This window comes from Dioszegia hungarica (genome assembly GCF_025882075.1).
Source record: "Dioszegia hungarica strain PDD-24b-2 chromosome Unknown MKK02contig_2, whole genome shotgun sequence".
Taxonomy (NCBI): Eukaryota; Fungi; Basidiomycota; class Tremellomycetes; order Tremellales; family Bulleribasidiaceae; genus Dioszegia; species Dioszegia hungarica.
In genome coordinates this window covers 1,540,996-1,560,639 of record NW_026515766.1, presented here as the reverse complement: position 1 = coordinate 1,560,639, position 19,644 = coordinate 1,540,996, and the positions used below count along the sequence as shown (strand labels likewise).

The window sequence follows — 19,644 nt, the reverse complement described above, 5'->3', positions numbered from 1 at the left end:
GGCTATATAGCTTTCGGAGTCGACTTATCCACCCGACAACGACTTCCGACAAGTCTCCGGGTTCGGACAAGCCTTCCGAAAGGTCCATCATCTTGCCTCTGTTCGCCGCTTACCTGACCAAAGGAACCGTATCGAAGAACATGAGTCCTGGAGCCAAAGAGGACGCGCCTGTTACTGGTCGACATGCAAGTCGGTCGACGCGTGCATGTGATGGATGTCGAAAAAGGTGAGACTGATGGATTTCTTATCAGTCGACCGAGTCCGCGGGCCAGCTACTGACACCGTCAGGAAGCTTCGGTGTGATGGTGACAGACCATGCGGTCAGTTTTTTGACCTCGGTCACTCACACGTACTGACATTATACAGCTCATTGTGCGTCGCACGCTCAAGACTGCACGTACGCCCCCGAGCGGGATGGGCGGAAGCCCGTTTCCAAGGCGTATGTCTCGGCGCTCGAGGCAAGAGTCAAGGTCCTAGAGGGGATGCTCGGCAGCGAGACGGGTGCTGCGGCGCACCAGAACGCCGTCGCTAGCTCGAGCAGGATGTCGGGTCCGTCTCCAGATGAGCCGGCAAGAGGTGCAGCCGGAGTCGACAGGCTACAAGTGCGTACCTACCGGTCTGAAGGTACTAGCTGACGGGTAGATCGATGCTGAGACCGGCGGATTAGTCGAGTATGGCCCTACGTCGGCGTTCAAGCATCTCAACGAGGCTCGAACGTCCAATCCGGCTGCAGAGGAGCAGAGGTCATTTCGCGACTTCAGGACCCCGCTTCATCATCTTCCCAGCACGACCGCTGCTGCGGGACTTCGACGCCCGCCTGTCCCGGCCGACCTACCCTCTCCTGAGCTACGAGAAGATATTCATACCGAGGTTCTGCGGCTATTCTTTGCCTACTTCAACCCGTACGTCTGCCTCTCATACACCGCTGACTGTAGATGGTGTCAATGGGTCGACGAAGGCAGATTCCGCGCCGACATGCTGCAATCACCGGTCAACCCAGAAACGATCATCCGCCCTCGACGAACGGCATACTACTCGCCTCTGCTGCACAATGTCGTTCTGTCCGTCGGCCTGTTCTATCTCGACTGCGATAGCGAGTACAAGGCACAACTAGCGGCTGGATTCGCACGTCGAGCGAGGGAGATGATCGATGCGGAGGTGGAGGCGCCGCTGCTCAGCTCAGTCATGGGTATACTGTTGCTTGGGAGCCATCATACGGCTGTCCTGAGGCATAGCGTGGGGTATATCCACTCTGGGACTGCTTTGCGCTTGGCTCAAGCTCGTAAGTCTCGCTTCACCAAACCTTGGACTTGGCTGACGCGCATAGTCGGTCTGGGAATGGATTGTTCGCACTGGGTCCGAACAGGAGCGGTTACGTTGGAGATGAAGCAGAGTCGAGATAGAGTCTTCTGGACGGGGTATATCCAGGACAAGTGAGTTGTAGGCTCGATGCGGGCTGACGTCCAGATTCTGGAGCATCTACGTGGGACGAGCGTCAAGCGTCTCCATCGCCAGATCCGAGATCGCCATGCCGGATCCGGATCCCGAGGAGGATGAGCAAGTCTGGGTCCTGTATCCTAACGAGGAGTGGAGCGTCCCCAGTCATTCGCCCGGAGCGGGAAATGACCGCTTCGGTCCTTCCATCCAGGGCGAGGTGAAGGCATGGACCAGCACGACATACGTGTGGACGTGTAAATTGGCTTTGATAGCGGAGAGGGTGCTGGATATAGCGTAAGCTTGTCGAGTGGGCAGAGCTGATGACGAGATACTCCATGCAGCTTGACATTGACTCTTTGCACGTTCAGGACGTAGTCTCGGACATCAAGTAAGCCTTCCCGTCTCTGCTGTGTGCTCCAAGACAACAACGCTGATAGCCAGTCTGCTCCTACAGAGATGGTACGATGAGCTGCCCGAGCCTGTACGCATAGGCGATCTCACCTCCCGGACTCGATCACCTTTCCCGCCCGCTCACGTTCTCGTCTTGCATGCTGCTTATCACTTCATGTTGATTCTGCTAAACCGTCCTTGGTTCTCCCGGTTCAAGACGCAAGATACGAGTACTCGTCCCTCTGGTTCTTACGTTCCAATCTGCGAGCAATCTGCGTGAGTCATTGTAGACGCCACCCTGTTCGTAGCTGACTGTACAGACGGAAGATCGTTGAGATTCTTCAAGTAAGTTATCACAAGAGGCGGGTCGGATCTTAGCTGATTTCGCTAGCTTTACGACCGCTGTCCAGGCCTACGCTTCGCTCCCATCTCCATGACCCAATTCGCCTTCGCCGCAGGCACCATCCACCTCCTCTGCGCCGCCAACGCCACCGGCAAGCAGACCATCGCCACCGAGATACGAGGCGTACGCGATTGTATCGCCGCGCTACGCAGTATGGGCGGCGGCTTCTGGTGCGCGAGCCAGAGCGGCGCGATCCTCGAGGGGCTCCTGAACGAATGGTGTCCCAGCGACGAGTCGACCCATGGTCGCGCGTCGTCAACGACGGCGTCGGATTTGGGCGGGTCATTGCCGGTAGCGCAGCTCTTGCGAGATAATCCGACACTCGAGGAGGAGCTCAAGAGGCTCGGCTGGGTCCCGCCGCCCTCTAGCGCTGTGCCAAGCGGCCATCCTGAGCGGCCGCTTATGAGCTATACGAGTGCTACTGTGAGTCGATCGTTTGGCTATCGCTAATAATCCAGGTACCCCAGGGTCCACTAGTCCAGCAGCAAGCGTTCGAGCCGGACTGGTCCCTCTTCTCGCAGCTGTTCCAGCCGCCGGCCGACCCGAACATGCTAATGCAGGGCGACGGGGTTGGCGTTGATACCTCATGGCTGAATGTGGTCGATGAACGTCGTCAGACTGGGGAAGAGGGTGAATTGGGTAGCTTGGCCCTCTGGCCATTTGGTCTCGGTAATGAAGGCAACATGGTTTGAGATGTATGCAATGCAGTGCTATCTGTCACTGAAGTTCTCCCTGCCAGAGAAGGTGCTCATCATGCCTTGCATTACAAGCTACCAATCTAGAACGACAATAAGGTTATCTAAAACATCTTCTCTCCGATTACCCAAAGACGAGATCTATTGAGGATACCTGAAGTCGGGGTGGGCATCGCCGTCCGCCCCCTCCGCAATGAGTCTCTCCTTCTCCTCTGTCGACATCTTCTCCCTCTTGGCGTTCAGGCGAGTGAAAATCAAGTATTGTGTGAGGTAAAGGCACATGCAGAAGCAAGTGAACGCTGTCGAGTCAGCTCTGGCTCGTGATACGCTTCAGAGATACGACTTACCCAGCGAGACCTTGGCACCGAGGTAGTATCGAGGAGCATCCGTGGTCAAGAAGATCTGACCAGCGACGAAGCCAGCGCAGTTCCCGATCATCTGCTGCGTACCGATAGCGGTGGCGCGCTTGAAGCTGGTCTGTCAGTTCTATTCATGTATAAGTGGCAGATGACTCACTAAGGTGCTTGCGAGTTGGTCAGGAGGACGATGTTGAGACCGACCATAGAGTAAATACCGGTCGCCTGTAATAGCAGGGCAAAGACGCGGACGCCCTGGCTGGTGATGCTGGGAATGATGAGGATGATGTAGCCGATGAGGGTGACGGATGCGAGCTGTCGATCAGCGTTGAACACCTTGCGGGTAAGGACATAGACTTACGGGAATCATGAAGATGATCCGGCGACCAATCTTGTCAGAGCTAAGAGTACATCAGTGTTGGGCTTGTGAGGTGGATCGGGGATGCTCACATAATTGAAGCAGTGATGTAGACGGCAGCGGCCCAGAAGTAGATTGGGACAGTCAGGACCCTTCTTCGTCAGCTTGAGAAACCCTTCAAGGGCGAGGGGAGGACTCACTGAGTGGTGACAACGTCAAAGCCGAAAGCTCGAATGATGTTGGGGAGGAAAGTACTGAACCCGAATGACCTGGCGAGTGAGCTAAAGCCAAAGAGATGCTGATCAGGTCAACTTACAGGACGTTAGAGCCAAATTGAGCAAAGCAGTTGATCCACAGCTTGTAATCCGAATAGGCCGCGCGGACTTTGCTCCACTCAAAGTGCTGGTTGCCAACGTAGATCGACTCGACTCGTTGACGAAGGCGCATGAGCTCCTTGTCGGCGTGGGTGAGGTATCGGGCACTTTCAAAGTCATCGGGGAGAAGCCAGGGGATAGACAGTCCAAAGACGACGGTGATGATGCCCTCGACTGGAAGATTAGCGATATAGCAAGGACGAAGACTAGGTGAGGCACTCACTGATGAAGAGCCACTGCCATGGCTTCCTACCGCCTCCATCTATACGAAGGATACCGTATGCGAGCAGACCGCCGAACGCGCCGGACAGCGCACTGGCGACGAACAGGTAGGCGACTCGGCGAGCTTGCTCCTTCCGCCGGTAGAAGCTGGAGAGGTACAAGGCAAGACAAGGGAAGAGACCGGACTCAAAAGCACCGAGGAGCAGTCGGAGGACGATAAGCGAGGCGTACGAGTTGGCGAAACCGGTGCAGACTATGACAATACCCCATCCGACGACAAGACCGGTGATCTGGACGTCAGCTTGTGCTATGGCTCTCAGAGTAGAACGCTCACCAAGCGAGAGGGCCGGAACTTCTTCAATAATACTGTAAGAGGCACTTCGAAAGCGACATATGTGACCTGACAATCAGTATGCGCCTCCCACAATGCGAGATCTCACTCACGTAGAAAAGCGTCACGACGGTGTTGTACTCATTGCCGACCAGCCCACAATCCGCCTCGACATATCAGCCAAGTCCGTCGTTCATGACAGAAGACGACTTACGATTAATCCGGCAGTAGAGGCGTTACCGATATTGGACCGGTCAATGTAAGCGAGGAGGAAGATCATGCACATGACAGGGGCGATATCTACCTGTCAGCCCAAATCTCTACTGCATCATTCTGGACTCACGGAGATCGAGCTTGCGGAGAAGCTTTCTCTCTGCGACCGGGTCAATCTCCTCTGCGATGGCGTCGACCGCGCCAGGCGTGGGGTCGAGGTATTTCTCATCCTTAAAGGAATCGGTGCGGTCGATGGCGGTGGACATGGCGGATACTGAGACGAAGGAGGGTATGATTCTGTCTTGGCCATCCTATCCGCCATGTATATACCTTCTGACTTGATGCTTTACGATCATGCTGAGTCGTGTCCCGCTGTTGGAGACTTCCGAGGTGGATAGCTTATCTGACAGTTTTCCGAGCCGCCAGAGGTCGTAATTTCAGGCCGCGGCTCTTCCGCCTCTTTCTCCGACCCGAAAGGCTAAATCTCGGAGAAACCCATCGGAGTAGGTCTTCCGCGCGCAGACAAGGTCTCCTGTCGGATCTCATGTCAGAGTCTTGCATCTTCCGAACAGATAGCAGTACCCAGCAGTCAGTAGCGCAGTCACAGAGCCGGTCTAGATGCGGACGGCCAGGTATAACATCCCGGTACATGGGAGCGGGTCAGACAAGACTATTGAACACAACATATTACCATGTCGTCCAGTTCATCGTCCGCTGTGAGTGACCTTAGCCCGCCGATGAGGCTGAGCTGACTTTTCAGAGCTGGCAAAGACTCATCCGGTTCGAAGCGAAGGGCGCGGTCCATATTGGAGAGCCAGTGGACGAGAGGCTAGACAGTGAGTCACACTAAAGCTCAGATGAAGAAGCAGTCGCTGAGGGTATAGTCGGATTGGCGTACGAAAACAAGCAAAAGATCGAGGTCCATGTCCTTGACGGCTCCTGTCCGTGGGATCCCTCCGCTACTCGCACCGGCGAGGTGCTGACGGTGGAGACTGTGAGTCAGAATCAACTCATCGTGTGCACTTCGTTAATATTCTAGCTCTTATCGCCTATCTCTGCCGAAACAGTCGGGACGGTCCGGTGCACCGGCTTGAGCTATAGAGACCACGCTGTGGGTACCGCTTCCCGGTCAGCTGAGTCCAAGCTGATATTTACAGGAAGAGATGGGTCTGCCAATTCCTGAGACGCCCTCTGTATTCACGAAGCCCGCCCAGTCCCTCGCCGACCCGGGTACCTCCATCCCCATCCCCCTCGCGGCGCAGGACGAGCAGCTCGATTATGAGGTCGAACTGGCCATCGTCATCGGCAAGACGTGCAAGGGTGTGAGCTCGGAGGAGGCTATGAACTACGTTCTGGGTTGGACGTGCGCCAATGATTTGACGGCACGTAAGCAGCAGAAGGTGACTAGTCAATGGGTATTTGCCAAGGGTAAGCTCCATCGCAGCTTGCTGAGTCCCGCGCTGACCTCTCAGGCTTCGACAAGTTCTGCCCTCTCGGTCCATGTATTGTCTCGACCCGCGCGCTACCCGACCCGCACATCCTCGCGCTCAAGACTCACGTCAACGGCGACATTAAGCAGGACGGCTCGGCGTCAAAGATGATTTGGCCCATCGCGCAGTGAGTCGCTCAGTCAGGTCAGATTGGTCAGTGCTGACTGTGGCAGTATCATTCACCACCTGTCTCAAGGAACGACACTACCAGCTGGGACAGTCATCATTACCGGTACACCACCGGGTATTGGAGATGGTGCAACCCCCCGGTTCTGGCTGAAGGACGGGGACGACGTTCGATGCTTCATATCTCATGGTGTCGGTGAGTGTGGATCTATGGTTAGCGTGAAACGGACTGACGAACAGGGACATTGATTAACAAGATCGCATACGAATAGATACATCCGTACATATCTCTATGAACCCACTGTGAGACTCGTTACTTCAAAGTCCCCTTTCACGGAGTACTCAGTCTGCTTCAGTAGCCGATCTCCACCGCGCCACCTCATCTTTCCCCTGGAACGTCCTGAGTAGCCGGGTAAAGGACGTGTCCCTTGCTTGAACCGTTTCTGGGTCTAGCTCGACCAAATATCCCATGGCCAGATGACCCCAAGCGTGGTATCTGATACCACATCAGCAATCTGACGTTGCGCTCAAGACGCCGCAGACACTCACGCCAACTGGCCTGACTCCAAGAAGTCGTATTCGGTCGTTTCGTGTATCGTCTTGACATCATCAGCAGACCAGATCGGCCAGAAAAATGCCTGGTCCGACAAGACGGTTATGAGTGTGGGGTACAGCTTGGCCAGGAGCCAAGGCACTTGCTACCATGATCAGCCTATGCGCGTCTCATATGCGGCACGAACACTCACGACGCTGTTGTATGACCAGTATATTGCTTGAAACCCCTCTTCGTATGTCGTCAGCCATCTCTTGAGGAGCTCTGCTCCCGGTCGCGCCAGGATGACCGCGTTGCAAAGTCCATTGGGGTGATTGCCATCATCTGAACCCGGTCCATCAAGCATCAATAAAGGGTCCAGCCGACCAACTTCCATCCCCATGACGACGTCTTGACGCATGAGCCCATACGGCGCAAAAGGACGGATGATGAACATGTCCATGTCAAGGTAGATCCCTCCGTATTTGAGTAGGCTGGAGCGTCAATAGATACCCCTTGTGCCCAAGGATCGGCTTACATTTCCAAGCGCAGAATGTCCGCTTTGTGGGCGTACTAATCATCAGCCTATCCCTACCGGGTCTGTCTTACATGCTTCACTGGCGTCCTGCCCGGACCGACCCAGTCCACTTCACGCGCCTTTACCACTTCCACCGCAAAACCGGCACCACCAGCGCCCTCCCACTCCAATAAACGGTCCCACCAATACCCGCTCGGATGCTGGCGCACGCAGTGAAACATGATCCTGTCCGGCTGAAGCTTGATCATGGCGGAACGAACAGCGAGGTAAATAGCGTAATGAAGGTCTTCAGCTTGATCCTTGATGTAGACGTAGTGTACGATATCTGGGATCGGCGCGTCCGGCTCAGGAAGAGACGGAAAGGGCGGAATGGTTGATATTGGGGCAGGTGTCAAGCCTGGCGGGAGAAGAGAATGGAGACCTGGTGACCGCCGGGTGAAGAGATGCACGTAAACTGGATGCAGACTGCCGAGGCAGATTCCAAGCAGCAACAGGAGCATAGGGCCTACCATCCGACTGAGCGAGGGTAGGCGGGCCTGAGGAGGGACTTAGCGCATGTAAATCGGGTGTTAGATATTGTGTATGAGCACACGAGGAGGTGTAGACTCACTGGTGCACATTTGGTGATGCGTGACCGAGGCACAGAGCACCAGATGGACTTCTGTTCAGTCCACCTAGCCTCCCTGTCCCCGATTAGGGCCATCGCCTCTTCCGCGACACCTCTTGCACATATAGGCACATCTATACGCCTGTCCGGTCGAGATAGCAATGAACTCATGCTACTGCGCAGAAAATGAGTTAAGATCAAGTAGACCGGGCGTTATGCACGCCGTAGAATCGTGCATTGTGTTAGAGGAAAATTGTGAGGCGGAGTAGTGTACAAAGGGATGGGCTCCAATGTTGAGTGTCATCGAGTACCTTTCTTCTTAATAGGCAGCTCCACGCTGGCTTGAGGTACCAGGATACAAAGGATGTATTCCAATGTCAAGATTCCTGATCCGCGTCAGTCCCTATGACCCTTTTACTTGTCGTAGGACTCCCTTTCGTTCTGCCTGGAGAGGGACCAGGCAATCAATAGTAGGAGATAGTCTCATATGGAACAGACATCAGCCCATCAGGTTTGTAAGGAAGCATAATGTCAGATGTTTGAGAGGAAGCATAATGTCAGATGTTTCATTACAACATTCGTCATTACTTCCTGTAGAAATCGCGCCCAAAGTTGAAATACACTGCAACATCAGCAACTAATCCTGCCTGTAAGTCGCCGGAACTCACGCTGCAACACTCCCCGATCAAACATGCTCCTGAACCCGAGTCGATGACTGTATTGCCAAGGTCTACGGACGATTCTGAATGCGATATCCTCGTAGGGTGGTCCGGCTGTAAAGACGATCATGCAGGTGTCGTTATCGTCTGGGATTCGCTTGGTGTAGTAGGTGGGGGCTTGACTCTTGTCGCTTCAGGGTCAGCCTACACCGCTCCGTTGATCAACTTACATCAAGTCCGGGTAGAAGATGTTAAACTTGTACCCTTGAACGGTCTTGGGCGGTGGGTTGTCGTGACTGTTGGGTCAGCTGGGCACGGGTACCTGGGGATAGCGGGGGTATGTGCGTATTAGAGCTGTTCGGGGGTGCATGGGCGTCATCCGCAAGGCTAAGACACTGACGTTGGGGAAGGTTGGAGATGTGTGAGAAAGGAAGCCTTGGAATTGGAGTCGTGAACAAGCAGGGAAATATAGCTCACTCGTAATGCGTCTGGTTGTATCTATTCCACTCAAACCCGGTGAGAACCCGGTTGAAGTACCGAGGCTTTCTCGGCCGATACCGATCCGACCAATCGAGGGGAACGACCGGCTTGTCCAGGTCGAGCGCATCGTCGAGATCTCCAAACTCCGCCTCAGACTCGTCCGTATGCAGGTGGTCTTCATTCTGGACCTCGGACCTGACCAGGCGCTCCGCTTCGATATCCGCTGCGGAGGGGCGAGAGACGGATTTCGTGGTGTGCATTTGGGCTTCGTTGGAGGAGCCGGCGGTCGGCTTGTTGGCTGCTACGAGAGCTCGACGAGCTGCGTACTACGATGTCAGCTCTTGTATGAACATAGGGAGACGGAACTTACGATGGCCCGAATATGATCTTCCTCCTCGACGATGGGTAAACGCCTATCATCGAGCGTCATATCCCTCACCTCAGCTGGCGGAGGGCTCATCTCCGGATCGTACTCCTCCACCCAGTCGTCCTCGTCAACCTCGTCGTCCGCGTCGCCCGCCGCATCATCGTACTCTCCGGCATCCGCCTGCATATCACCTCCGAAAGTAACCTCCTTTGCAACGGCCCTGTGTCCGCTTTCGTTCGCCTTCATCGCGTCGTCCCGCTGGCGCTTTTTGAATTGCTCGAGACGATTCTTGAGGACGACTTCGTGGATGGAGTTGAGCTTGGCCTGATGGGTCAGATGCAGTCTTGCTTTCAAGGAGAGTAAGAAGGATGTAGCTCACGATAGCCTTCTCAACATGGATCTTGCGCAGTACCAGATCCCAAAACTCCCCATCCACCGGCTGTCCACTCCGCAACATCGCGTTCGTCTTGGCCTCAAGCTCGACCAGCCGACTGTAGCTCAGACCACTGACCACCCTGCCCGCCGCAACGTCCACGTCCCTATTGAACAGCCTTCCACCCTCCGCATGCTCTGGATCATTGAGATCCTGCAGGTGATGCTCGCATACGACGAGCATGCCCTCCCAGAACTCAATGTTGATCGGCGACTTTTCGAGCGAGAGGTACATCTTGATATCCTCCTCGAGTTCAACGCAGTCTTCTAGATTGAGGTTCTGCGATCAGCATAGCTCCCAAGTACTTGGTAAGTAGGCTCACATCGAAGATCTTCCACGGCTCATCTATCTCAAACTCAAACCCCGCATCTGCCCATCCCCACCCTTCCGCCTCTTCCTCCCGCTCCGCCTCATACTTGCGCGGATTGGACAGCGCGCCAATCGCAGCAGTATGCTTGCCTAGCGCCCGCGCATCCGCAAAGCGCAAATTGATCGCCAAAAAGTCAATCGCTTTGGCCCGCTGCTCCCTCAACCTAATGCCCGCCCGCCGCCGACTTTGTTCCAGCTGGAAGTCATCCTCCCGGGCGATCCACTCCCTCATCTGACCATCCTCCGCCAGTCTCGCCATACGCGAATCCTCCTGCTCTCTCAGTTGCATCTCCACTTCCCTGTCCGCCCGCCTCTTGTTGAGCTTCTCCAGCTCCTCCTTTGCTTCCAAGCGCCGTCGGTGATCTTTACGCGCAATCTCATCCGCCGACATCCCTGCCTTCTTCTCCTTGTCTTCCTTCTTCTTCCAGACAAAGCGCTCGCCGATGTTGACATCGTGGAAGGGGTTGTCGGCGCCAGTGTATAGGGACAGCTCGGCTACTTCGCGGGCCTGGTCTGCTTCTTGGTCCCGTTTGGAGGAGAGTTTCGCCTCGGCTTTGGCAGCTTTCCGTCTCGAGCGACCAGGAGATGGCGAGCGAGATCTGAGAGAATCAGCTCTTGCCTACATCGAGCTTCGAAGAAGAAACTAACTCCTTGCGACGCTTCTCTTTCATGTCCTTCCTTTCCCTCTCATCCCCCCTTGACCGCTCCCAACCCCGCTCCTTTTCCCTTCGTCGCTCCCTTCTTCGCTCTCTACTCCTCTCGTCCTCTTCCGAGACCTCACCGTCCTCTCTGCGCCTACTCCTTTTCTTCTCCCTATCGCGGTCGTCGCGAGGACGCCGAGATGAGCTTCCAGCTCGCTCGTCGTCCGTCCGATAGCCTGCAGCTTTGTCGTCCCTGTCTTTCGCTTTCGGGCGGAGGGAATCGCCCCACGGAGCGGGCGAGGGCGAGCGGGGCATGTTGGTCAGAAAGTGCTGGATGTATAATGGACGAGCGGAGATGAAAGGCGCAGCAAGTACAAGTCAGCTCGGAAAGTCCCCCGGAACCAAGATATCAAAACAAGTCAAGGAGCTTGTAGAATCATCATCACAATCAGCCTTGTCGCGCACGCCCATCCCACGACTCCAAACCCGCATGTATCTATATTAAGACGCTCCTACATGACAAGAAATAGGTACTGAGACAAAACGAAATTCATATCCCTACACACTTCTGTCCACCTCATCACCTTTCTACGACCTTTGGGTGCCTCATCCGAGCCCTCAAGATATGTGCCACATAGCTCCCCCGTTTTTCCCCTCGCTCAGCGAACATCTCCCAGCTCCTCCCTTCATCCGCGCCTTCTTCCGTTTCTTCTGACAGCATCCGCCGCATCCCTCCCTCAGTCCCCACATCACCTCGGACATCCCCCTGCTTGTTGCGTCTCCCTCCCCTCCCTCCCCGACTGTATCCGGTCCACCTACGCCCTTCCCTTCCGCCACTGGCCTGGTCGGCTCATGCAGGCCGACCCGATTCGCACGCTGAGCAGATCGGAATGGCCGACGCGGGGTACCAGTTGACTTTTGGTTCGCCCTTGCCCTTGCTCTTGCTCTTTATGCGCAACAGCCGCTGGAGCTGCTGCCCCATACTGGTCGATATGGTCTGCTGCTCCAGCTCCGACAGCTCCGGTCCGACCTCGTCGATTGATCTCGCTGGGGCGCCGAGCAAGCCCCCCGCAAACATGAGTTTGGCGTACTGACGAGTCTTCGGACCGATCGGCCCGTATCGGCCACTCGAGCAGTATATGTCGAGCAGAGGGGGAAACCTCATGGGTATACCTTTAAGGTACTGGAAGTGGTATGGATTCGACCCAGGGATCGTCCGACCTGATGTCGGATATCCACCTGGTCGGCAGCCCGTACGACAGGGGGATTGATGTATCCGTTTCGTTGAAGTGCACCGTGCGGAGGTACGGAGGGGGTTGGTTGGACCACCCGCCCGCGTAGTCCGTCCGGTCGAACGTCAACGGACCCGAGGGGTTTCGGACGCAGACGTGCTTGAGCCTGTGCGTGTGCACAAAAGAGTCGAAGCTCAGGCAGGATTGTCTCCAGGGTGGCATGGGGCCATGGGCGGTGCTCTCCTCGGCGGTTTCCAGCGCTGCCCAAACTCCCGATTTGTCTTCGTACACCGAACCGACGGCGACCGGTTCGAGTTTGGGAAATAGGTTGATAGACCCTCCGATGTGGAGCATGTTGGCCAAGGCCTGGTCGAGCTCCTCCCTTTCCTCGCGGCACTGTTCAAACAGGCTCTCCAGCAGTGCCTCCCCGCCTAATCCATGGCGCTCCCATTGACCGCGCTTGGACATGACCTCGAGGTAGGTGTTGTGATGCTCTTTCGCGAGGTACTCGATGCGAAGCGATCGCGTGTGAGCCAGCGAGCGCCGCTTCGAGGGTTTGTCCATTTCGGCAACTAGGCCCGGAAGGGAATCGGTAAGGACGTGGGTGTAGAGAAGTGGGATCGCGATGACATTCCATTCTGAGCGCATTAGCTTATTCTCTAGAACAGTTAAAAAATTAGACGAAGCTTTGCACACCCGAGCAGCGGCAGCGAGATGATTTTGATGTATCTCTGATCGGGGAGGATTGGACAGGGGTAGAGGCAAGGGTTTGCGTAGGTCGGAGAGAATGATGAACAGGATGTCGGAATGAACAGGATGTCGGAATGAAGTTTTGCGATTCCGGTGGGCGAGGCCCTCGACTCAGCCGAGGGAGCGTGGGATGAGGAGAGAGCGCTGAGGCTCGAAGCGATCGAGCTAAGTACGAACATGTTTGGTAGGGTATGTAGTGGTCGATAGATGAATCAAGGTGACTAGACACTAGAAGTGGTGCCACGAAAACTTTTTGGTGTCGGTGGGGGAAGGGTGGGGATGAGCGCACCAGCCAAAATTCTGATCGGCCATCTCTCTATTCTTATATAGCCACTATGTCAATAAGACTACCTGTAACATCACTAGGAGCGTCGCTGAGACGGCCAAGGGTCTGCCAAGCCTGCAAACGGGCGGGCCCGAGGTCTAGAGTTACCTCGATCTCGACTCGGACGTACGCAAGCTCCTCATCATCTTCGTCATCTTCACAGCGGTCTCGCCCTACTCTCCGCTTCATTCCACTATCACTCTTCATCCTCCCTCCCATCCTGTGGTACCTCTCGAAAGATGGCGCATCCTCCACACTCAATCCAGCGGTATATACAGACCACACCGTCAAGTCCGCCCGGAAAGTCTCGGAACAGCATAAAGAGGTTGTTATCTCTTTATCGCCGGGATCGGCAGAGACGTTTGCGGGCGGGTCTGCTCTCATCACGCCCGAGAAGTTACAAGCGGCCGGCAAGGGGGAAGGGAAGGCGGTGACGGTGTATCATGTGATGGTGAAGAGTCCGGATCTGATGATTGAGCGGCCGTATACGCCGGTCAACGATGTGAAGGCGGAGGGTGAGGTAAAGCTCGTGGTGAAGAGAGTGCGAGGAGGAGAGGTCGGACGGTGAGCTAAGCCGTCTGTCTTTGGAACGCACTCGCCTTTTGATAGGTCTGTAGCTGATCGTATAGGGTTGTCCATTCGCTCAAGCCGGGAGATCCTGTCGGGCTCCGTGGCCCAATACCGACATTCTCAATAGACCCCTCATCCTATGACCGCGTCATCATGGTAAACTCATTCTCATATACATCTCTGTTAACCTCGGCGGAAGTAAGCTCACCCATCAGGTCTCAAGCGGAACAGGCATCGCCCCATTCCTGCAGCTCCTCTCCACACTCCCCGCAAGCCAGCCAGCCGACGGACCAAAGTTCACTCTCATCCACGCCACACCTCCCGCAGACCGTGTAGACTGGGTCTCAGATCCATCTCTCATCCCCGCTTTGCAGAGCAAGCACGGCGACCAGCTTGCTGTGCATCGGTATCCGCCTAATTCATTACCAGTTGACGAGCTCGCTCGGGCTGTCAAGGCGAGCGGCGAGCGAGTGATGGTGCTTGTCTGCTTACCTCCAGCGTAAGTCACAAATATTGCTGCGGACCAGAAAGTGAAGCTGATGGATGCAGGATGATGCGTCCGATCTGCGGACCGTTGACGGTGACTCTGCAGCAGGGCGAATTAACGGGACATTTGCGCGATCTTGGACTTCGGTCAGATCAGGTGATCAAGCTGGAATGATCGCTGTGGCTATCATCTGCAGATCCATCATCGTCGGTCCATCAATGTCATAGAACCCTCTAGATGAATACAACGATATTCTTCGATGTACATCTAACCTTCTCCTCAGGTCTTGGTTTCCCCTCATGATCCGCCTTGTCCATTATAGATACCCCTCCCTACTTCCCGCTTCCTCCCTTTTCGCCCCAGCACTCAGGCTCCTCAGCTCCTTGTCCACAATCTCAGGACTAAAGAACCCCCTTTCCTTCTCCCCCACATCTATCGCACCTAACGGGTCTCCCGCATGCGCACCCCCGCCTCCCTCCTTCTCTGCAATACTGCCCTCATCCGGGCGGCTGTACACCCCGGCTTCCAATTCGCCCTTCTCACTGTACCCGGATCCCATCGTCGAGTCGGCCCTCGTATCCACTGACGGAGCCGCGTTGGGCGAGACCACTGACGGAGGGGGCGAAGGCGGGCGGGGCTGAACCACAGGCGGGATCCGCCGGATCGCATCCAGGTATTCCTCCGATATGGCCATATTCTCACCCGCCGAGATGGCTTTGAGAATCTGCCATGTATGTTGGTCATGCAATTGTCGCCGGAGTGCGCGCTGGACGAAGGACGAGACGACGTCGAGGGGCCATTCGGGCGGGAGCATTGTGGTGATTTCGATAGGGTCCAGATGGAGGGATTGGGCGTTCAGGAGGGAAGCGGCTTCTTTGCTTGTTTTCGCGCTGTCTTGTCAGCTGCGTCCTGTTGTTATCCGCGTTTATCAGCTCACCCGTCCTTCATATAGACCCCGAGCAGCTCCATCACTAGCCCCTCCTGCGTCTTGGCATCTACAGTTCCCCGCCTCTTTCGTCCCACTTCACCGATCGCCGCCCACGCCGCCAGCTCTGGGACTTGCTGCGCCACCCTCCTGGCGATCTTGGGCGGGATGATCTCGCCGCCTTGCGTGCAGAATGTCTGAGCAGAGACAGAATCGCCAACATCTCGGGCTAGAAGTCGAAGGGCGGATTTATTGCTTCCGAGCTGAGGATGGGTCAGCTTTGTCCACCACGGGGCGCGGGCTTCAGATAGCTCACCCTTCCGAGCACGATAGCGTACTCGTACTTTAACGCCGACAACTCTTTGAGCCTATCCGCCGCACTCTGGAGATCGTAAAAGGGCGATCCTTGGAGGAAGAGCATGAGCTTGAGCCGGAGGGATTTGACGGGCGTATTAGGCGCGACATCGGCGATGAAGGTGCAGAACGGTTCAGGATCAGGTAAGAGGCGATATTCGGCGTCTGAGACTGTCAGCTGGCGACCCTCTCACATTCGGTGGCTGCAACTGCAACTGACCCAGCTCCTCCAAGTGATACTTGACCCCATCATCCTCAATCTGCTCAGCTGCCGCATTGAGCAAACGACGCAGCAAATCCTCATGAAACGCCCGATTTGGCGACTTTTTCGATAAGACCACATACTCGAGATACCGATTCGCCGCCTCCTCACTGATCTCCCGCAAGTCATTGACGAGTGCGGTATCGTCCAGCTTGACGCCGGATTTAGTGTTCTGCGCAAACAGGATCTGGGCATCAGTGGGCTTACAATCGCGCATGATATACGACGGGCAGCTCACGCTTAATCCCCTATCTGGATTCCGAGCGACCAGCCAGAGAGCGTACTGTCGCAACAGAGCCGGATCTTTGACATGTTCGAGCTCGACAGCGATCTCTTCGGCTGGATCGGGGCAGAGCGGGTCCGGGCTGTCTTCGGCAACCCTACGGTCATCAGCTTAGCTCGCACGAGGAACAGTGATGGCTAAGCTCACTGTTGAAGTAGTTCGAGGACTCTAGCGTGCCGTCCATGCCGCCGCATGACCGTAGCGAGGATATACGGCCGCGAAACGAGGAAAGGCTCAAGCTCCGAGACGACGCAGTCGTTTGGCGCAGCCAGGAGGGCGAGGAGCTCGGGGACAATTCCAGCTTCTGACAGGAGCTTGGCAAGAGTTGTATCAATGACCTATACAGTCAGCTTCTTTGCCACTTTTGCCATTATTCAAGCTTTTGCCTGATAAAACTGACCATGTCCAGTTTTCGCGAATCCATACCCCTCGATCCGCCGCCTTTCCGCCGGGACTGCCGAGTTTTCCTCAAGAACTCAGTAAGCATCGCCTTCGCGCCTTCCAATAACGGTCCTCGCAGCTCTTCCCCGGAGGCCTGGTCCACTTCACCGGCGTCCGACTGACCAGCCTTAGCTACGCACGCCACTAGGCCGGATCAGCTTGAGTACCTTTTCACCATGGATGAGAAATTTTTAACTGACCTATATCCTCCACGTCATCCATGTCCTCCAACATCAACTTCAGCCCCTGAAATATATCCACCTCCTCTTCTGAACCGATCATCTTCCCCCGCAGTGCAGGAAACAGCCGAACGATGAGCCGAGCGTCGATCTTGCCTCGGACGAGATAGTCGCCTGCGCGCTCAAACATCCCAGATTGGAAGAGATGACAGGCGAGATACAGATGCAGTAGGCGGAGAGTAGCTTGATGCGTAGCCTGGAGGGGTCAGCTTGGAGTCGTTTTGTTTCGTCTGAGGCCGACTCGGACCAGGAAACTGACCTTGTCGCTATCCACTTCTCCCCTTCGCCCTCTTCGCCGCTCCTCATCCACCAGCGCGATAGCCTCGTCGGTCGATCCCCTCCTGCATAGCTCCTCCAGCTTCAAGACAGGCGGTAATGGCGCGAGCGACATCACCCCATTGGGCCCGATAACAAGCGTCTCGGCCACGCACGTCGAGAACGGTCCCTTCGAGGCGGGTGCTATCACCTGGAGCAATGACGATTGGCGGACCGGGGTGATAGGCTGTCGCTGAAACATCGGTGGAGACGAAGGAGGAGTAAGACCCGAGCCGCCTTCTGGCTCTTCCAGGACCATACCTGTCGCGGTCGCGGTCTGATGGGGCGGCGTGAATATATCCATTGGCTCCGCTGAGGTCGCTTGGTCGGCTGGTTCCGCAGTGGGCGGACGGAGAGTCGATTCATTCTCGGCACTAGCGCTTACGCTAACGGCCATAGCGGCGATGGGCGGGCCGGGAGGGGCGAGTTTCCCTCCAAGCAAGCGGAAATTGGTGGTCTGCATTCGCTCGTCTCTGGCTATGTCTTTGACAGAGACGCCGTACGGTGAGTAGCTGAGAGCGAAGGGTTGGAGGGAGGGGTCGAGATGGATGACTTGCGGGGCTCGTTCGAGGTCGGTCAGGATATGGACGGTGATGGTCTTGTTGCGGAGTAAGGCTATTATGTATCCGGCTTCAACAGCTACTGAGTCAGCTCTGCGATGGCGCGTGACAAGATGGCGCTGGCAGCAACTGACTGATCGATAATGGATGATGCTCCCACTCCATCGTCCCCCTCACTGGATCCCCCTGTCCATTGAGGAACACCCCCATAGTTCCCGCGCCGGTAAAGCTCGTGACCAAGAACTCATCCTCCCCAGGTATCACCACCACGTTGGGATTTGGGTCAAAGTCAAGCGTGTCCGCATCAATCTGACTGACCGGGAGGACTTCCGTAAGAGAGGCATCGGACAAGTCGATGAGCGAGTATAGGTTGCTGGTGGGGATGGCGGCGCAGAGGTATGTCCGGGATAAGGCATGTGAGGTGGGGCCGGACGGTAGTGGTATTTCCTACTTCGGTCAGCTGATGTTCAGTACATGTGACGAAAAGATCCAGCTGACCTTGACTGCCTGCATCCTAGTTCCCAGCCTGTATATCCCCAGCCCACGTCTCCGAACGAGCACGACCGTTACTTCAACATTCCGGTCCTCCGACCCGGGGCCAGCCCAGTCCATCTCCTCATCGTCAAGTATGACCGAGATGATGCCTCGTAATGGCGGTATCTGCGTCGACGGGACTGGATCAAGACCAGGGAGGGTCAGAGCGTGCATTGTCCCGTCTGTCCAGAGTCAGCTTCGCACGGACAACCCACAGCGCTAAGCTTACCGGACAGAACGAGCATCTTGGCTGCTTTGGGTATGAGGATAATCTTGCTGACTGGCCGCCGGGGAAAGAGTGTATGTTTATGCCGCATAGACCAACCTTCTCCCTAGACCGTCAGGTCCCCGCTGTCCGGGACGAAGCCTTACGCCACTGACCTTACTCGTTCCCTGCCCTCCATCGCAGACCCACCACTCTACCACCCCGTCCGACCTTCCAATGTACATATTGGCACCATACCCCTCCACACACCTCACTTCGATCTTGCCCGATTCTTCTCTTCCTGCTGTGATCCGTTCTGGTGAAGGAGCAGCCCCGACCTGACCTGCCGAGCCGAGGACTGGTGAGGCTGCTGCGGCTGCCCTGCGACCTGCTGCGGCTGCTATAGAGGTCGCCGAGGCGAAGAGGGAGGAGGCGGACGGGGAGGCTATGAGCTGAGGCGCGTTGGAGGGGCCGGCTTCTGATGATGTCAGCTACTTGCCCGAGCTCGAAGTGGTGAAAAGCGAGCAGCTTACCTGGAGCGGACAGGTCGAGAAGGTCTCGGCTGTGATACAGCTCCGACAGAATGGGCTGGACGTGAAATGCTGGTATTTCGGGGGCTGTGGGAGTCGCCATGATCGTGATTAGTCGTTATAGGTATCGTCAAAGAACAAGCAAAGTAGACAAAGGGCAACAGAGATAGACGTTGAACTTAGGGGTGTGAGAGCGGGGCATGGCGGTGGAGGGGAAGCCCAGGCGGAGATCGCCGCTCATGGAGGTCAGCGATATCTCCGTGTCCCCTCTGTGCCAAATTCTTGGCCTTCTTCTCGCCATCTTTGTTCCTCTGTACTCCTACCTCGATAGACGTTCATACTGATGCATCCTCCGTAACATCGGCCCCGGGCTCGTCAGCCCAGCAGAATCCACGTTTGATGCGGCTCCATTTTCCCTCAAGCCGACAGCGATCTCCATCGTCCCTTCTTCTCTTTTCACTGCCGGCTCGGTCCTCCACGATTCTTCTCCCTTCAACTTTCCTCTTCTTCATCTCCTCCTCCACACGCCCGATGATGAGAATTGCCAACACAATAGAGTCAAGCTCGGACCCGACCCTAGTCGCCGTCGAGATCCGTCTCGGCGTGTGCTG

General features: G+C 55.9%; 8 protein-coding genes across 8 annotated transcripts; 3 read left to right on the top strand and 5 right to left on the bottom strand.

The window, feature by feature from the left end:
- Window positions 1-183: 183 nt before the first annotated feature.
- Window positions 184-2,922, top strand: MKK02DRAFT_39996 (fungal-specific transcription factor domain-containing protein; the record flags this gene model as incomplete). Its single annotated transcript, XM_053090884.1, has 11 exons — window positions 184-226; window positions 367-602; window positions 643-902; window positions 936-1,282; window positions 1,328-1,433; window positions 1,468-1,731; window positions 1,766-1,825; window positions 1,879-2,103; window positions 2,148-2,172; window positions 2,219-2,653; window positions 2,689-2,922. 11 exons carry the CDS (start codon window positions 184-186, stop codon window positions 2,920-2,922), a joined length of 2,235 nt encoding a protein of 744 aa, XP_052949451.1.
- Window positions 2,923-3,066: 144 nt separating this feature from the next.
- Window positions 3,067-5,045, bottom strand: MKK02DRAFT_39995 (major facilitator superfamily transporter; the record flags this gene model as incomplete). The annotated part of the gene is made up of 12 exons (XM_053090883.1): window positions 3,067-3,224; window positions 3,273-3,397; window positions 3,442-3,596; window positions 3,643-3,682; window positions 3,732-3,791; window positions 3,840-3,908; window positions 3,956-4,187; window positions 4,237-4,525; window positions 4,570-4,635; window positions 4,680-4,733; window positions 4,781-4,866; window positions 4,910-5,045. The coding sequence occupies 12 exons, from the start codon at window positions 5,043-5,045 to the stop codon at window positions 3,067-3,069; spliced, it is 1,470 nt and encodes a 489-aa protein (XP_052949450.1).
- A 426-nt stretch (window positions 5,046-5,471) lies between these two features.
- On the top strand, window positions 5,472-6,667 carry MKK02DRAFT_39994 (uncharacterized protein; the record flags this gene model as incomplete). The annotated part of the gene is made up of 8 exons (XM_053090882.1): window positions 5,472-5,495; window positions 5,540-5,615; window positions 5,664-5,773; window positions 5,819-5,890; window positions 5,937-6,207; window positions 6,252-6,396; window positions 6,443-6,591; window positions 6,636-6,667. The coding sequence occupies 8 exons, from the start codon at window positions 5,472-5,474 to the stop codon at window positions 6,665-6,667; spliced, it is 879 nt and encodes a 292-aa protein (XP_052949449.1).
- A 70-nt stretch (window positions 6,668-6,737) lies between these two features.
- On the bottom strand, window positions 6,738-7,965 carry MKK02DRAFT_29681 (uncharacterized protein; the record flags this gene model as incomplete). The annotated part of the gene is made up of 5 exons (XM_053087883.1): window positions 6,738-6,891; window positions 6,945-7,093; window positions 7,142-7,421; window positions 7,466-7,500; window positions 7,537-7,965. The coding sequence occupies 5 exons, from the start codon at window positions 7,963-7,965 to the stop codon at window positions 6,738-6,740; spliced, it is 1,047 nt and encodes a 348-aa protein (XP_052949448.1).
- Window positions 7,966-8,656: 691 nt separating this feature from the next.
- On the bottom strand, window positions 8,657-11,336 carry MKK02DRAFT_35111 (mid region of cactin-domain-containing protein; the record flags this gene model as incomplete). The annotated part of the gene is made up of 8 exons (XM_053089085.1): window positions 8,657-8,694; window positions 8,741-8,922; window positions 8,962-9,027; window positions 9,209-9,537; window positions 9,582-9,902; window positions 9,958-10,290; window positions 10,334-10,979; window positions 11,029-11,336. The coding sequence occupies 8 exons, from the start codon at window positions 11,334-11,336 to the stop codon at window positions 8,657-8,659; spliced, it is 2,223 nt and encodes a 740-aa protein (XP_052949447.1).
- Window positions 11,337-11,871: 535 nt separating this feature from the next.
- Window positions 11,872-12,817, bottom strand: MKK02DRAFT_39991 (uncharacterized protein; the record flags this gene model as incomplete). Its single annotated transcript, XM_053090881.1, has 2 exons — window positions 11,872-12,111; window positions 12,206-12,817. 2 exons carry the CDS (start codon window positions 12,815-12,817, stop codon window positions 11,872-11,874), a joined length of 852 nt encoding a protein of 283 aa, XP_052949446.1.
- A 521-nt stretch (window positions 12,818-13,338) lies between these two features.
- Window positions 13,339-14,559, top strand: MKK02DRAFT_39990 (uncharacterized protein; the record flags this gene model as incomplete). Its single annotated transcript, XM_053090880.1, has 4 exons — window positions 13,339-13,892; window positions 13,958-14,054; window positions 14,114-14,397; window positions 14,448-14,559. The coding sequence occupies 4 exons, from the start codon at window positions 13,339-13,341 to the stop codon at window positions 14,557-14,559; spliced, it is 1,047 nt and encodes a 348-aa protein (XP_052949445.1).
- A 142-nt stretch (window positions 14,560-14,701) lies between these two features.
- On the bottom strand, window positions 14,702-19,136 carry MKK02DRAFT_18962 (uncharacterized protein; the record flags this gene model as incomplete). Its single annotated transcript, XM_053086028.1, has 14 exons — window positions 14,702-15,275; window positions 15,323-15,573; window positions 15,627-15,829; window positions 15,885-16,113; window positions 16,165-16,306; window positions 16,357-16,547; window positions 16,610-16,794; window positions 16,851-17,085; window positions 17,137-17,843; window positions 17,899-18,211; window positions 18,263-18,480; window positions 18,528-18,630; window positions 18,680-18,879; window positions 19,037-19,136. 14 exons carry the CDS (start codon window positions 19,134-19,136, stop codon window positions 14,702-14,704), a joined length of 3,651 nt encoding a protein of 1,216 aa, XP_052949444.1.
- Between the last annotated feature and the right edge of the window lie 508 nt (window positions 19,137-19,644).